A 17,097-nucleotide genomic window follows, 5' to 3' on the forward strand; every position below is an offset into this window, starting at 1 on the left:
AAGCAGGCAGAATGAGTATAAATGCAGTCTGTCAGTCTGTCATTGTGCAAGAGTTCCCTGCATTTTTCAAGCATATATAAATGTTGAGAAATGTTTGGCCTGGGAGACTGTGAATATGTTGTGTGTGCTGTCATACCCATGATAGTGTTGATGAGGGTGATGATGATTATGAAGATTATAAAGCTCATCTGACTGATTGCTATCTCCCTGCCTGTCCGTCTGCCGTACCTTTCACCGCTGGTTCTCCTGAAAGTGTGTCCTGTTACTGTTTTCATCCAAAGTGGTGACCTTTACTTCTTTATCTTCCCCTTTGTTTCACCGAGGTTGTTATCCTTTGTTTAGCTTTCGGTTTAAATGTACGTTTTGATAACTGCAATGAGCAATCAGATCTGCTAGAGAATACACTCAGTCCGAGAGATTTTTATGTTGCTTCAGATCATTTCGGTATTACACCTCCAGGTAAAAAGATAATAAATACATTTCCGTGATCCACTTAATGATCAAATGGAGGCTAACAAAATATCAGATAAACATTTAACAGAGTCTACATCTGCTTCAAAATGCAATTCTGGTTTCTGCAGCAGACCTGGGCACACTGTTTTGGATTCAAATACTTTTCTGTGCTCTATTGATCTTTCCGGGTGCAACTGAGCCAACCAAGGTCACCAGTAGGTGGAGTTTGCCCTTTTTGAAAGTATTTCATAGGTTCCAATACACCAGACAAGCTCAGTGAACTGTAGAAAAGTATTTCAACCCAAAACAGTGACATATTTAGCCCATGTCTGTTCTGCAGTGAATCACACTGCTGCTCTCTTTCTAATTCTCTCTCTCTCTCTCTCCCAGCTCCCCCTTCTCTGCCTCCCATCGGAATACTGACTCTGCACTGTAAGTTTTGCTTTTCATTGCCTGAAATCACATCTCTTTTTACCAACAAGATGACACTGTTATTACTGACAGAATAATCATTACTCATTGGCTTCTAGCTGATAATAACGATGTTGTCGCTTTTTTTCATTCAGTTGTATGTTTCTGTTAATTTATTTAGCAGGTCATTATATCCCCTGATGAGAAAAACAGCCTAAGCTAGGTTTTGAAGCAGCTCCCATCCCAACATGGTTTAGCTGGTTGACAAGTTCCAGTTCAAACAAGCTATGTTTTGAAACATACTTAGACAAGCTCATACCTAGCTATACCAGGATTATGACCAGCTTTACCATGTTGGTTGACCAGCTCCTACCCAGGAAGACCAGCTTATGACAAGCTTGAGTTGTGTTTTTAGGAGAAGGTATACAGTAATTCTTCATAACGCTTAATCTTAACTCTCTTTGTGTTTCTTCTCGTGATCAGCTTCCTGGAGTGGACCATCCGCTTGGCTGTGGAGCAGCACCTGTTTGCATCGCAGGTGGGGTCAGGGTCAGCCCAAAGCCCAGGCTTGGCAGAGCGCTCCTCAAACGTTGCCATGACAACCACCCAGAGATGTCCTCAGCTGAAGGACCAGGATGAGATTCAGGAGTGTAAAGACACGTACGTAAGTAAACCATTTTCTTCTTCTTTTTCTGCCTGAAGAACTGAGTTCTTGTTCAGAAATCACATTTGTGCAAATTCCTGTGCTCATCAATGAAGCAGTGGTGTCTCCTGATCAGCCTCCGACTCCGTATGATAAGAGTATAAAAGGTTACAGACCCGTTGCACAATTTCACAGTGCCAGAAAAAGACAGCGGTGTAATCTCCTCCATGTGTCAAAGGTTGCCAGAGTGGGAATGGTGATCTAGGATATTGTAGCAGAAATATATAATCCAAGTTATTTAGGAAAGAAGCACTGTGACAAGGCACTCTTTATTACATGCAGCATGGAGAGAATTCACAATACATCTGCACGATGCTTTCTCTGGAACAAAACTGCAAGCTCTCTGATATATGTACTCTGCGTTTTACGTAAAAACTGTACGTTTGGCACGTTCTACATTGTTCCAGCCCCATCACTTCTTATTAATAACATGCATAATTATAAAACTGATTGGTACATTTTTAGTACATAAGATTATAGTACATTTGTCAATGTGAATGATTGGCTATGTCTTGTACACATTATCAACACTATATAATAATCACACAACGCCCTCTAACTTTATTCAGTGTTCGAAGGTTTACAAAAACAAGCACAGTCACCAGCATTTAGTTCTTATCTAGCATATGTGTTGGAATATTATACAGAGCACGGTGTTAGTTGCATACATGTGTTGTTATTACTGCGGGGATGTGATCTAGGCAACTTTGACCGTGGAATGATTATTGGTGCCAGTCAGGGTGGTTGAGTATCTCTGAAACTGATGATATCCTGGGGTTTTCATGCACAACAGTCTCTAGAGTTTGCAGAGAATGGTGCAGAAAAACAAAAAACATTCAGTGAGCAGCAGTTCTGTGGGCAAAAACGCGTTCTTAATGCAAGAGATTAGAGGTGAAGGGCTAGACTGGTCAAAGCTGACAGGAGGGTGACAGTGACGCGAATAACCACACATTACAACAGTGGTATGCAGAAGAGCATCTCCGAACACACAACGTGTCAAACCTCTGAGTGGATAGGCTACAGCAGCAGAAGACGAATACGTCAAGTCTAATAAATACCTAATAATGTGCTCAGACAGTGAGTGTATTTTATTTCATTTCTAAGCTTTCATGCTGGGGACTCAAACCCCACCTATTTTATGGGGTCTCTAACCGCTTCTCTGCTAATCCCCCAAAAAAATTTACAAATTAGTTGTTACCACAGGTTCTTAAAGCTGAATGATGTCATTAAACCTGGAAACACAACAACAGCAGAACAGCCGAGAGCACAGACACGCCTTAGGGATTTAAAAGGTCCCCTACCTTTGTTATGCCACAACAGTGTTTGTCTCGTTGACGGTCCACAGGTAATGAGGATCACGGAAAGTCTCTTGCCATCCGGGTCATGGCACCAAAAATGTAGAGGAAAAACATAATCCAAATTGTTGAAGAAAGGAGCACTGTGATAAGGCACTCTTTATTACATGCAGCATGGAGAGAATTCACAATATATCGGCACGGTGCTTTCTCTGGAACAAAGCAGCAAGCTCTCTGATATATGTACTCTGCGTTTTACGTCAAAACTGTACACTTGACACGTTCTACATTGTTCCAGCCATGTACATATTCTTCTTGTTCCTGCTGAATCAACTCTTAAGCACAACATCTTTATCATACAGCCAGGCAAAACAACTTTATCTGACTGCAGACTAACAAACGGACACAAGAAAGCACAAGATTGCTTCAAAGTTATCCCTTCGGTGTACATAGTCTTCCACAATATGCTACAGTACATGATATAAATGGAGGACAGTTTCTGCAGTACACAAAGTTGGTATGGATGCTATCACTTTTCTGATGGAACTCTGTTTGAATACCCTGAGATACTTTCATTGCTTGGTGTGTCTGAGAGGACTCATAGACAGCCTTTGGAAGGGAATGATGCACATACACTACTTGCACTAGGGACTGCCTCTGTTCATACATTGAGAACTGCGTACAGCATAACCAACTGTGTTTGAACCCAGGAAGAGATCCATTATGATCTATAGTTCTAGAGTAGCGTGCTTTACTTTCATTTCACATTACACGTGCACTTGTGGGCTGAAAAAAAGCAAGGATGGGGGCAGGCAACAGGGGGGAAATCTGCGACCCAAGGGGGCAATTTTTGCTCTTTGCTCGAGAGGAGCAAATGGGCTGGTACTTTAGCACCATTAGCACAGTATGTGTGCCTATACCAGGCTAGGAGGAGCACACTCCTTGTCGCCCTCTCTCATTGGAGCGTACAGTGCAACATACCTGTGGTATGAAGGCAACTATTAAATTTAATTTTTGTATTTGCAGAAATCTCAGAAAGATAAGAATTGCACTTGATACTTTCTGGCTCACCCTTGATTCTTGGACCCCTGAACATCGCTGCTTGCAGCTATGTTTCTTGTTATATTTCCTTTTTCTATATACAGTGTAAAAATAATTTGTTCTGTCCTGATCAAAATTGCTTCTATCTTTTATATGAAAAGGGTATGGCCAAGTAACTGTGTTAGCCAGATACAAAATCTCACTGGCCAGAAAGTTCCAACTCTGACAGGCCTCGAACAAGAAACGTGACAAAAAGGGAGGCCCAGAGCAAGTTTTACTTTCTTATCGAATGTGGTGGTTGTCCTTGGAAATGGCAAGCACATATTTGCAACAGTCCCTCTTAGAGGGTATAAAGGATCGCTGTAAATAATTCTTTTTTTTTTTTAGTGCTGTGTTGACTCTGTCAGTAGGCAGTCTCTTTCCGCAGAAATAAAGGCCCTCATAACTGGATCATAACTAGATCTAGTGTTAATTCTGTTCCTGACTGGGTTATCTCTTTATTACAAGAGTGGATTTCTCCTTCTCAATCCAACAACCCGCTCACTGTGAGTAATACTAGTGCTCTCTCGCTCTATCTGTCTGGACTCTCTCTAGTCTCTCTCACACTCTCTCTCTTTTGCATATGCTGCAATGCTGAAGTAAGGAAATACCTTTACTGTATCCAGATTCAGACATGAAGGCCAGCTCTTTAGACACAGAGAGCCGTCCTGGAGAAGAGACGACGGCATTGCTCATCGACTTTATTCACCGGCCCTGGTTATACATTTCCAAACCTGCTGAGCTCGAGTGAGGCCCACAGAAAGTGCATAATTTCTCAGGTTCATAGGTTCTGGAAGGGCATAACCAGAGCATTTGTTTGTTAACTTGATTCTTGATTGATTCAGGGGTTGCATGTTCACCTCCCTGGTGTGGCACTGCCATGGTAGCCTTGAGAAAGGTGCTTAACCTGAATATCCAGCTGTATAATGGGGCTAAATAACAGTAATGCAATGTGATATATTAATGGATTGTATGTAAAAACGTTGGCTGTGTAAGTTACTCTAGATAAGAGTGCCTGCTAAATAGCATAACTGTCACATAATCTACGTAGATCTTTGCGCCAGGCCCCAATATGAAGGGCTGTCACACTATGAAACAGAATCTGCAGCTTTCTCAGACTTTCATACAGACCTGTAGATAATATTCATTCATAGAGACGTCAATAATCTTCATTTATACTGACATGTTAATATTTACCATTTTTATAGACATGTTAATGATCTCCAGTCATATAAGCATGTTAGTAACCTTCCTTTATACTGACATGTTAATATCGATAGGTTATTTTATTGTTTTGGTAAATGTAATTTCAAGTCCAAGTCACAGAATTCTGCTCATTGGTTGGTCATTTTGAGATAATATGCTCTTTGATTGGTCAGTCTGAGATGATGTGCTCGTTGGTTGGTCATTTTGCGATGCTCTGCTCTTTGATTGGTCATTCTGAGACGATATGCTCTTTGATTGGTCATTCTGACATGATACGCTCTTTGATTGGTCATTCTGAGATGATCTGCTCTTTGATTGGTCATTTTGAGACTTTATATGCTCCTTGATTGGTCATTCTGAAGTATTCTGCCATTTTCTTTCCCTGACTGTTGGAGCAGCAGATGACTAACTTCCCATATTTAACACGCTGAAAATGTTCAGGGTGGTTGTCAAGTAATGACAAGGGGAAACAGCTGGGCCACCCTGCTGTGGTGTTCTAGGGTGTCTAGAGATGTTGGTGGAAGTCTTGGCAGTGTGTATGGAGTAGTATTGGACAGAGAAGGTTTCACACTTCAAAGATAATCCTGTAACATTTTAGTCTTGACTAAAGGGCAGTAGGCTGTTTAAAGACTGTTTATATTGTGACCTTAGATATTTTGCAATTTAACACTGTACATTTGAAAGATTTTTACGAGACGAAAACAAGATACACTTTTATTGGTGTGGTGTGCAACCATCTTGAGTAAACAGTAAACAGATTGAGCTGTAGAAAATTGGAGATCAAAACAGTTGAAAACTGTTGAAAAAAACAGCTCACGCCAGGTTTTGAAATGGCTGGTAGTTGGTTGACCAATCCAGACCAGCTCCAAACCCAACATGGTTTGAGCCGCTCAAGCTATGTTTTGAAACAGCTGGTAGCTGGAAATTTCAAGCTGATCATAGCTGGATTTTACACGAGACACAGCACAGAAATATCCTCCCCTCTAGTCCTTCTCATCAAGAGAAGATCGTGGATTATCTTTCAAGTAGTGGAAGCTAGAGGTGGCTACACATTCGCACATTCGCACATAGTGTTTTGAGACATGTTCCTTCGCTAGCTTTGTAGCTAAAGCATTACATTCCCAGCTACCAAGTCAGCTATTTGCAATGGCAAGCGTGTTAGTCAACTAGTTACTTTAAACTTTGAATTATAAATATATCTGTTTAGCTAGCTAGGTCAGACATTTCGTCAAAAGGATGTTCCATCTCATTCGGTTGCTATTTTTTAAACAGCTGTAGCATTTAGCCAGTGGATTAAAAATGTTATTTAGGGGTCCTTCTGAAGGACGTGGGAGGGTTGACATGCTTTAAATTGCAATGTGAGATATGTGATATAACCATGTCAGCCTTGTTACTGTGAAGTCAGCATGGCCGCTTGTCCCCTGTTGGGTTTAAAATAGATGGGTGGTTTCATATTAAAGATATAGAATCTTTCTCCATGTTATGTAACCTGGGGCATAGGGGAAGCTTATAGTCTAGTGGCTAAGATGCATGACGGGGACACGGAAGGTTGGTGGTTCAAGCCCCGGTGTAGCCACAATAAGATCAGTGCAGCTGTTGGGCCCTTAAACCTGCATTGCTCCAGGGGGGATTGTCCCCTGCTTAGTCTAATCAACTGGAAGTCACTTTGGATCAGCTAAATAACAAATTATCAATCTGTTTGGGCAGGTAGGTGATTGGCTGAAATGTCAGACTCTGACATGAACAAGTATCTGATTGGCTGACCTGTTACACTCCAATCTCCAGTTTTGTGTCTATAATCCGTAATTCAATGATTCTTTTTGAATGAGAAAAATCTGTTTGTTTTTTTCAGGAGCGTTTTTGTGAATCAAGGGCCCAGAATAAGAACAGAGGCACTGAGAATATGGCATCTTCAGCTGTGAGGTATGTAGATGCAGGTGTGATAAATATGAAATTAAATAACTACTGTGTTCCATCTTTATCACACTGAGACTCAGGTATGTGTACAGGCAAAGTGGGCTGATGGGTGGAATGTGTGTTTGTTTGTATATGTTTGTCTCTCTATGTGTGTAAGTGTGTTTCTGTATGCAACTTATTTGCATCTGTATGTGTGTTTGTGCAAGTCTCTGTGTGTATGCACATATGCTTTTGTGTCTGTGTGCGTATGTGTTTCTGTGTGTGCATATAAGCACTGCAAGAAATGGCTGTCTTAACAAGCGTTTTTAGTCTTGTAATAACGACCTTTAAGATCTTATTTATCATCTTTTTTTTTCTCTCCAGTAGAAAATATTTCCTTTTTTTAAGTTACTATTCACTTCATTTGCAAATCTTGAAAATGAGTCAAACTTTATCACCTCATCAACAGTTCTTTTGTCTCATTTAGCAGAAAAAGAAATCAGATTTTTTTTTTTCAGTGAGTATTCTGTATGTGTGTTTGTGTGAATCATTGTTTGTGTTCTGTACCTGTTCACCTTAGTACCACTTTGACCCTCAGTAAGATCTGATTCATTTCCTGCCTAAAGGAGTTTGGCTTCAACTGTCAATATCAAATAACAATTGTTTAACAGTGATGTAAGCAAATGAATGAAAATGTCAATGACGCTAGGTAATGAAAACGCTTCTTCCTCTTAATAAAATACTGTATAAATAAAACGAAAGCACGTCATTGTTTCTTTGGTATTGCTTGTTTTCTCACACCTATTTCCTCTCTGTGGGATTGTTAAGGTTTGGAAGATGACCCAGTATAAATCAATCCTTGGGTCCCAAGGTTATGTCATTGAAAGCAGTGTTTGTCAAATAATCTGCTGCTGATATGATGAACTGATAAAGATGGGAAAGTCACAGACAAGGTGCTATTGTGTGAGGTCTGTCATATGAACATTGTTTGTTTTGCAGGTCTTATCAGGTAAGGCTGGAAAATGGCTGACGTGTGTGTACACTGCAACAACCAAAAAATATGTCTGTCTCAACTCAAGTCTCAATGCGTATTTTAACGGAAAAAAATTGCACTCATCAAGCAAGCAGAAATTTAAAACAAGCTAATATTTTTTACTGAAGAGAAAAAAACGAATTATAAGTCTCATTACATGACTAAAATTCTGGATAAGGCAAGCTTTTTTGCAGTGTACACCAGTCAGGTGCCATTTTCTGAGCCCCGTCATTTGACCATTGTTTGTTGTGCAGGTCTTATCAAGTAAGGTTGGAAAATGGCTGACGCGTGTAGTCTTTCAGGTGGGCTGGTAGAGACATGTATGACCTACCAGGGCCAGGCTAATTGTGGTTCGCTCTGCTCTACTGTGCAAAATAACATGAACGTTTCCTCTTCCTGTTTCAGACGGGGTCATCCAGAAAAGGACTCGGGACTGTCTCCACAGGTCAGTACTTTTTGTCCTTTTTTTATTATTATTTTTTTAACCTTTTTTTGTTCCTGTTTTTGGTTTAAATGACTCCACAGTAAAGTATCACATGCCCTTTGTTTGACCTACAAGCAAATGCAAATGCAAGTGCAAGTGCAAGGGGTTTGTTTTCTTCATAGTCAGTTGGGTGAATAAATTTAAATCATCACTGAATTTGTCAGACAATTTTTAAGTAAAAAAAAACACTTTTATTTGTAAGTCAAAGTTAAGTATGTTGATTGAATTTGGGGCAAAGTTGAGGAGAAATGTTGATTGAATCAACAGTGAAAAGTTAAACAGAGCAGGTGAATGGAAAACATTCCACATTTAAGAGGAAATACTCAGGATGAATTCAACACCAATGGCAATGAATAAAATGAATCCTAATCCTAATTTAGGTTAAATTCTGCTAAATCCCAATGATAAATTCTGCACTTCTCTGAAAAAGAACTGCCAAAGCCTTCAAAAACATGTAAGTGCTAGTTAATACTACACTTATAAATCAATGCTATAATAAACTTTCTTTTGATAGAGCTTTTCAAACTGGCAATTTCTCGCAAGATAGAACATTAACATGTAAACAACTACTGTAAAAGCAATTATATGGATGCACATATTGAGGCTGCGCTTTAATTTCAGGGTATTTACTTCCATATGGAGTGAATCAATGTGGAATTATAGCCCTTTAAAATTGTGCCACTGTCCAAATACTTATGGAGCTCACCATGTCTATATACTCTGTCAACTTGTCTGTACCTGGCATGTCAAATCTATGTAGACCATTATCCCCCATACACAGTTAAGAACAGCGTGTTCCCACATGCTATGGAATGATGTTTGTATGCTGGTACATGCAGCATATCCACACAGCTTTACCAGTGACCTCATGCAGTTAAAGTTGCCTCGGTGAAAGTCACTTTCATGATTGGAGTCCTGCAAAGATTCTGTAATTTCTTCTCTAACATGGTAGCCAGTGTTGGTCATCCAGTCACGCTGAATTCACCCACTTCTGTAGAATATTTAGATGGTGTATAATAGCATGTACACCACCCAAAACATGTACCGCCTCCTTGGCTTCCCCACACAAACAGGTCTTTTGAGCCAGCCCCCAGCATGAATATTGGGGGGTTGAAATGCAAAGACCATGAGGACTCCAGCCTTCTAGGGGAATCCATGAGCAGCTGTGAAATGGTCATTTCTGGGGAACAAAATGACAAAATACTTCTGTATACTGACATGTATCCCAATTGCTATGTGAAAACCCCATCTTGATTATAGCAGTTGCATGATGGCAGATGAATACAGTTGCCCCTAGATGTGAAGGTAAAAATGTCCTACATTATATTTGGCTGAAGCCTTGTAATGCAGATTCACATGAGCCAAAAGTAAAGCAGTTTTGATTCAGGTCCAGAAAAGTTACTCTGCTGAAATTATCTGCTTGTTAAAGAGACCGAAGAGCTTGTGAGTGCAGATGCCTCTAGCAGTTTAGGGGTGAAACAGAGGGGTGTGTGATTGGCTTGCACTTATATAAATTTGCATCCCAGTTATGGCAGCCATTTTCACTCTGTACCTTGTGGACACTGGGTTTGGTTCAGTCACACCTGTAACACCTGTAACAAGCTGTTCATTTCATTGTCATGACGGATGATTTACCCTTGTAACCTTTGAAGAAAAGTTTTTGTTTTCTAAATTCCAAGTCAGTGTTTATAACTCCATTGCTTTCAATTCCCAGCAGTGATTGTCACATCAGCATTACAATGTTCAGTTAAGAACTCTCTAATCACCTTCGTTTCAACAACACTGTGTCAGAGATCGCATTGCATTCCATAAAGAATAAACGTCCCACAAACGTCCCCATAAAGGATATTTCATCAGTCCGATCAATTCGTGTTTTTAATTTTCTATTTCATGTAGCTTATTTAGGAAGGGGTAAGCTTTTTAAGTTCATTACAGTATACATTCACTGAGCAGTTTATTAGGTAGACCTGTATACCTGCTTGTTCATGCAAATATTAAATCAGCCAATCATGTGCCAGCAACTAAATGCATAAAAGCATGTAGACGTGGTCAAGAAGTTCATCTGTTGTCCATACAAATGTCAGAAGGGGAAGAAATCCAAGTGACTTTGACCTTGGAATGATTTTTGGTGCCAGACAGGGTGGTTTGAATATTTCAGAAACTGCTAGGATTTTTACGCACAACAGACTCTTGAGTTTGCTGAGAATGGTGTGAAAAACCAAAAACATCCAGTGAGCAGCAGTTCTGCGGGTGAAAACGCTTTGTTAATCAGAGACATCTGAGGAGAATGGCCAGACTGGTCAAAGCTGACAGGAAGGTGACAGTAACACAAATATCCATGCCTTACAACAATGGTATGCAGGAGAGCATCTCTGAACACAGAATGCATCAAACCTCTAAGTGGATAGGCTACAGCAGCATAAAACCAATAAGTCTAAAAAATAAGTTGAATAACTACCTATAAAGTGCTCATTGAGTGTCTATTATAGGTTTGCAGTGTGTTTAGTTCAGCCGTTAGCACCCTCATTGTTTGCCAGAACTCCTGCGAATACTTTCTTCTGTTTGCCTGGAGCTGTCAATCACCCCTCTTCAAGCGGCCGTTTACCTCTCTGCTCTGGGTTGGCGTGTTTGTAGGCATGTCCTGAGCATGCCTACATGGTGTAACAATTCACACGTGAAATCAAATCGATCACGAAATGTCTTGGGAAATGTATGAATAATATATGCAGGATATTGTGTAGAAACAAGACCTTAAGTCTGATTCATTTTGATAACCAAATCCTGAAAAACCAAATGATTATGTTGGGAAAATCTATGTTTCTTTTTTTAATGTCAGTAATTTGTAGTTAAGTAAGTGTGCGCGGTCTCTGGTGTCCTGTCTGAACTTGGTGGAGCAGAAGTTGGCAAGTTTTATGGTGGCGCTGCACAACGGCGGGTTGGAATGTTTGCCTTTCATAAATAAAGAGCAGACTGCAGCGGGGGGAAGCCTTTGTGTGTCGCACGACTCGGGGAGGTGTAGCCCTGTTTGTAGAGGGCTGCTGCTCCTGCTTCCAGCTGCATTTTAATCACTGCCCCCCCCCCCTCCTCCTGCTGCAGCACTGATACACAGCGCTTTAAATAGAATGCCAAAGAAAAAAAAAGTCTGACACACTCCCAGGTGCTGGTGTGTTTTGCTAGCAGAAAGCAGCAAAGTAAGCGGTCACTAATATACCTGTGGGAATTCTAGCAAAATCGCTTCCACCATCTTAAGACGCCCCCAACCCCTGCTGGTGAAATGTGATCAGTGAGGACGTGGGGTGGGGGGGTCATGTCACGCAGCCCCTGGGCTAGTTTGGACCTCAGTCTTGGTGAGGTCCCTCAGACGTGTGCTCCGTGAGTGAGATACCCCCCACCCCACATCCTCACCAAACCCCCCTCCTCAAGCCTCAAGTTACTGAGACGAGACAAACAACTCTTGCGAGTCAGAACGCATGTGCACTGGGGAGAGAGAGAGAGAGAGAGAGATGGACGGACAGAGGGAGGGGAGAGAGAGAGGAGGGGTGGGTCCTGTGGGAACAACAGATGGGCGGATGTTTTGGCCAGCGTGCCCGACCAATCCCCGCAGGGGGGAGGGGCCTGTCGGGGCCCACGTGTGCACGGGAAACTTAAGGCTCTCTCCTCTGCAGTCGATCTGTTGCCCGTGCGCGGGGGAGCTCCAGGAGTGTGTGTGTGTGTGTCACCACGGTAGCACTGCCAGTCTTAAAGGAGTGAATTCCCACCAGAGGGTGTTTTTTTGTGGTTGTTGTTGTTGGCAGAGTTCAGCCATGAAGATCCAGGAGATCCCAGGGAGCAGGGGGTCCAGGATGGGGGACGTGGAGGGGTGTGAAGAGCACCCAGGTTGCACCCAAAACAGCAGCTGGGGAGGTAAGAAACTGCCTCACTCCACTCTCTCTACTACTTTCTGCTGTCCCTCTCTCCCTTTCTTTCTTTCCCGTTCATCTGCTTCCTATCTTTCGCACTGCCTGCTTTTCCTGACTGGTCCGACTGAGAGCCATGTGTCAGTACAGAAGCATCCAGTCTTAATCTAATCTGTCAGATGCTTGTGCGAGATGCTGTTGTTTTGTGGGGCGATAGGGGTGATGTGTGCAGCTACGTCTGTCTGAGATGGTCAGTCATCCCTGTTATTGGTGCACGAAAAGGGGGGGAGTCTTGTTTTTCTCCAGGATGGCTTAATCTCTCAGACACTCCCTGTGGATCTAAGAAGCTAGTTAAATGAAAGAATAGTGCAATGCTTGTCCAAAGCAGCAAAGTTTAAATGACATAAGCAGGGCTCTTTCGACACTTTATGTGTTGACATGCAGTTGCTTTTAGTCCGCAGAGTTTTTTGGGTCACAGACCAGCTTTGTTTATGATTATATCTGAAATCAAATTCAAGGGAAATTCAAACACCAGTCATTTTTATATAATAGTCATATATATATATAGTCATTTACTTATACAAAAAAGAGGTTGTGCAAAATATATTTTGCATTGTATTTTTGTACATCAATATAAATTATTCATGATTACATTTCCAAATGATTGTGCATATTCCTAAATATTTTTGTTTTGATGAGTCTTTGTGCTGGTTACGTAAGCCCCAAAGCTATTGTCAAGAGCACATGTGTTGATTGGGCGCTGTTGTTTTTTAGGCAGGGCACGAGTGTGAAGTTCTGTCGTGTGTAAGGGGGCAGTGTTGAGTACAGCGGTGTGTTTAGCAGCACTGCGGCGCTTTGTATGTTTTTAGGCGAGAAACGTAGAAGATTGTAGATTTAATTTGGTGGTTTGGGGCAGTGAATATGTGCATGTGTAGTTTGCAGTTATTAATTCAGAGTGCTGGAGTTTTGATGAATGTTCCAGAAGAGTAAGCCCGCTGAGTAAGTCTGTACCCTGGTCTGAGTGCGCGGGAGCCTTGCTGGGGTCCAGGGATGCATGTGCCCCTATTGCTTGTTTTTTTGGGAAGCTGTTGGGGAGGGGGGGGTAGTTAGGCAGCAGGTGGTGTTTCACACAGAAGACAGCATGGGGAGGGGGGGGGGGGTCATGAACAAAAAAACAACATTCCCTCCTGTCCCACTGCCTCTTTCATTCAGAGAATGCCCTGCACTTGGACATCTGTTGCATCAGCATTTCTAATGTGAATATTATTGTTAAAACGTATAAGAAAACTGGCCTGTTACATGAAATATGTGCTAATATAAATTACGTATTGCATGTAATTAATGCCATATTGTGTCCAGGAGAAAGCGAGAACTGGAGCCCTTTTTCCCATTAATGGTTTATTTTTATGGAAATGATTCAGAAGCATAGTGACAGTGCCTATATTTAGAGGTGGTGTGAGCTGGAGCAGAGTTCAGGGGAGGTAATGTGTGGCTGAGAAGCGGAGCGAGTGAATTTTGTTCAGGCAATACGGACGGACAGCCCTCAGCTGTCGGGTGGAACCTGTTCTTTGAGTGCAGATCTGAGAACCTGATATGATGTATTTGGATTTTTCAGTAAGCAGGTCTGGGAAATGGCAGTTGTCTGTACCTGTGTGTGTGTGTGTGTGAAAGGAGGGGGGTGGTGTTCAGCCAATAGATATGCACACTGGAAAAATCTGTTTTGGCACACAGAGCTTGCATAGGAACACTCCAGAACCTGCTTCTGTGTGCGTGTGTGTGTGTGCAAGTGTTTGTGTGAGTGTGTGTGTGTACGTTTCTGTGTGTGTGCGTGTGTGTGTGTTTTTTTGTGCTTTGTGTGTATGTGTGTGTGTGCAAGTGTTTGTGTGAGTGTGTGTGCTTCTGTGTGTGTGTGCGTGTCCTTGTGTGTGTGTGTGTGTTTGTGTGTGTGTGCGTTTCTGTGTGTGTGTGCACGTGCATGTTTGTGTATACTGTGGTAGTTTTATTTGCCTGCAGTTGGTCGAGGATAATGTTGCCGTTTGGAATGTTTTCTTGGGGCCTCCTGGACGAGTTTAAGACCTTTTCTACCCGCTGAACTACAAATGTGTAAATGACTTCCGTCACATCTCCTCTGCTTTCCTCTCCTTTTCTATCTTTCTCTACTAGATGACTCTCCTGTCTTTACTGTACCTGTCCTTGATTTCAAAACCATCTGCCAGCAGAGTTACTATGGGGGTAAGTCTGTTCCCATCAGGTCTGGGCCAATGAGACAGTCCCATGATGCAACACTCAGCAAAATCCCCTTAACATGCGCTTGTAACCTAATGACTTAATCGTACACATAACTTTCAAATGTGACAGAAGTGTATGGAATATGTGTGCACTAGGTGCAGTGTGAAATTACAGTGGTCTTCAGCACGCCCGTAAGGAAACTGTCTGTGGTTGGAAGAGACATTTATCCTTCTGTATTTATAGCAGAATATTTCCAGGGGCACTGTAGTTCACCGAGGGGGGGAATCGCGTGGCGGTGCCAGGGTGTGCCTGCCAGCTGTGGCTCAAACGTGTCATATTTAGACATTAATGTCGGGCTGTTTTATTGGGGGCCCAGTTAACTTATGTGACATTGATGAAAACTGTAAAGACAGCTACATCCACTGCAGATTATAATGATTATAATGGAGACTGGCCTTTAGAGTCGTACCTGAGGCAGGTAGTGACTGTCCTCATATGTTCCCCATGTGAGGCTGTGTACATCCACTCCAGTAGAGCTCCAGACTCCACTGCTGTCTCTAAACACACCGGTTTACCAATGCAACCTGATATTCTGTTATCCACGCCAAACCACCACACCGTGGCCAAAAATACTCTCTTAGATGGAAATGCATGAATGTTCCAGGCTGAGGGAATGTTTCAGTGCTCTGACAGAATGCATGGGCGCTCCTGTGGGAGAGATGAGCTTATCGTTTGCAGCCACACTGCAAAAAACAAAACAAATAAGTAAATCTCAGTATTTTAGTCTCATATTGAAATTGAAATCTTTTTTTTTTCTTTTTGCAAAATAACACAAAGAAAAATTGCCTTGAGGTAATAAAGTTTGACTCCTTTCAAGAAAATTAAGTGTTCATTTTGTGTTCCTATACGTTCCTGGGGCTCAGCACCTTGCGTTGGTTTTTTGGAGTGTGTCTGTTCCAAGCTGCCAAAACTGAGCTTATTTTTTATGCTCATTTCCTGGTCATGCTGAGAGACTGCACCACTGCAGTTGGCTCCACTATAGGGCATTCAGACCTGTTTTCAATGTAAAGTCAATGGTACAATTGTGTTTTTCCTTCATGTAATCACCATGTGCCAATTTTCATGTTATCATGTTATTAGGACAATACAGCAATCATTTGTTGACCAATTAGGGACAGATTACATCACACTGTTAGTGGAGGAGCCCCAGTCGGCTTCTGTACTGTGCAGGCTCTAGATTGTCCAACATGGCGGTGCTGGTAAACTTGACTTCCAGGGCTTCAAAATGCTTTTCATGACCCTATGGGATAGTCAGTGGGTGATTACAGTCTATGGTCTGTTCTCTCTATTACAGTGTGGGTCTTTGCCATGTGTGGTTTTGGTGTTTGATGGCTGTGTGGTTTGGGTCTCAGTTTTGGGTGTTGTATTTCAGACCCTGTTCCAGTGGACAGTTTGTGGCAGAGGGAGGGCATGGATGGGGAGGAGGCGCGGGTCTCCCCCCCCACGGGGGGGCGGCTGATGCAGGAGCTCCTGGGGGAGGACAGTGACCCCATGCTCTCCCCACGTTCCTATGGTTACGGACACTGTCGGCAGTACCTTGATGACACTGAGGTCCCGCCCTCCCCCCCCAACGCCCATTCCTTTATGAGGTGGGTGTGTGTCTGTGTGCAGGCATGACAGTGTGTGTACATGTAGATACATAATGTATAGCATTGTGCCTGCTCTGTGTGTGTGTGCACATTCAGATAATGCACAACAGTGTGCCTATTGTTTGTGTGTTTATGAAAGTGTACCTGCTGTGTGTGTATGTGTATGTGTGTGTGCCTGTTGATATTATAACATATGACATCATGCCTGTGTGCGTGTGTGTGTGTATGTGTGTGTGCCTGTTGATATTATAACGTATGACATCATGCCCGTGTGTGTGTGTGTGTGTGTGTGTCTGCAGCCGGCGGCGCAGTTCGTCTCTGGGCTCCTGTGATGAGGAGAGGGTGGAGCTCTCAGCTGCTCAGCTCTCCAAGAAGATAAACAGCCTGAAGAAGAAGATCAACCGCTTCGAGGACAAGTTCCAGGAGGAGAGGAAGTACAGGGTGAGTGTGAGAGGAGAGGAGGAGAGGAGGGGAGGGGAGGGTCACTGTTTAGTGGAGAAGAGTTGGAGAGTTTAGAGGAGGGCTTTTGAAGTTTTTATGAAGTATCAAACCATTAAGCCGCACTCAGAGCTATAGGGGTCTGATATATTAAATGGCTTTTCAACAATCACAGATGAAGGCCAGGGGTGCATAACTCTGGTCTTCGAGGGCCGGGCTGTGTACTGGTTTTTGTTCCAACCAATTGCCCTGTTTTTAATTTGCTGACAGCTTTATAAATCACCCTGGTTCAAGCCTGTATTTGAGCTGAGTAAAATCATTAGG

At 42.4% G+C, this 17,097-nt stretch overlaps 1 protein-coding gene across 3 annotated transcripts in view; it reads left to right on the forward strand.

Annotated features, from left to right (window-relative positions):
* fam13a (family with sequence similarity 13 member A) overlaps positions 1–17,097 on the forward strand; it is a 37,665-nt gene that overhangs the window by 13,000 nt on the left and 7,568 nt on the right. For 2 of the 3 annotated variants that reach the window (XM_061246064.1, XM_061246066.1), the window contains exons 5-12: positions 844–885; positions 1,348–1,528; positions 7,001–7,071; positions 8,483–8,522; positions 12,356–12,464; positions 14,621–14,689; positions 16,119–16,335; positions 16,635–16,776. In XM_061246064.1, coding sequence (XP_061102048.1) covers positions 844–885; positions 1,348–1,528; positions 7,001–7,071; positions 8,483–8,522; positions 12,356–12,464; positions 14,621–14,689; positions 16,119–16,335; positions 16,635–16,776 — 871 coding nt within the window. The remainder of the gene's footprint in view (positions 1–843; positions 886–1,347; positions 1,529–7,000; positions 7,072–8,482; positions 8,523–12,355; positions 12,465–14,620; positions 14,690–16,118; positions 16,336–16,634; positions 16,777–17,097) is intronic. The other variant, XM_061246065.1, reaches the window with a different exon arrangement.

This window comes from Conger conger, chromosome 6 (genome assembly GCF_963514075.1).
Source record: "Conger conger chromosome 6, fConCon1.1, whole genome shotgun sequence".
Lineage (NCBI taxonomy): Eukaryota > Metazoa > Chordata > Actinopteri > Anguilliformes > Congridae > Conger > Conger conger.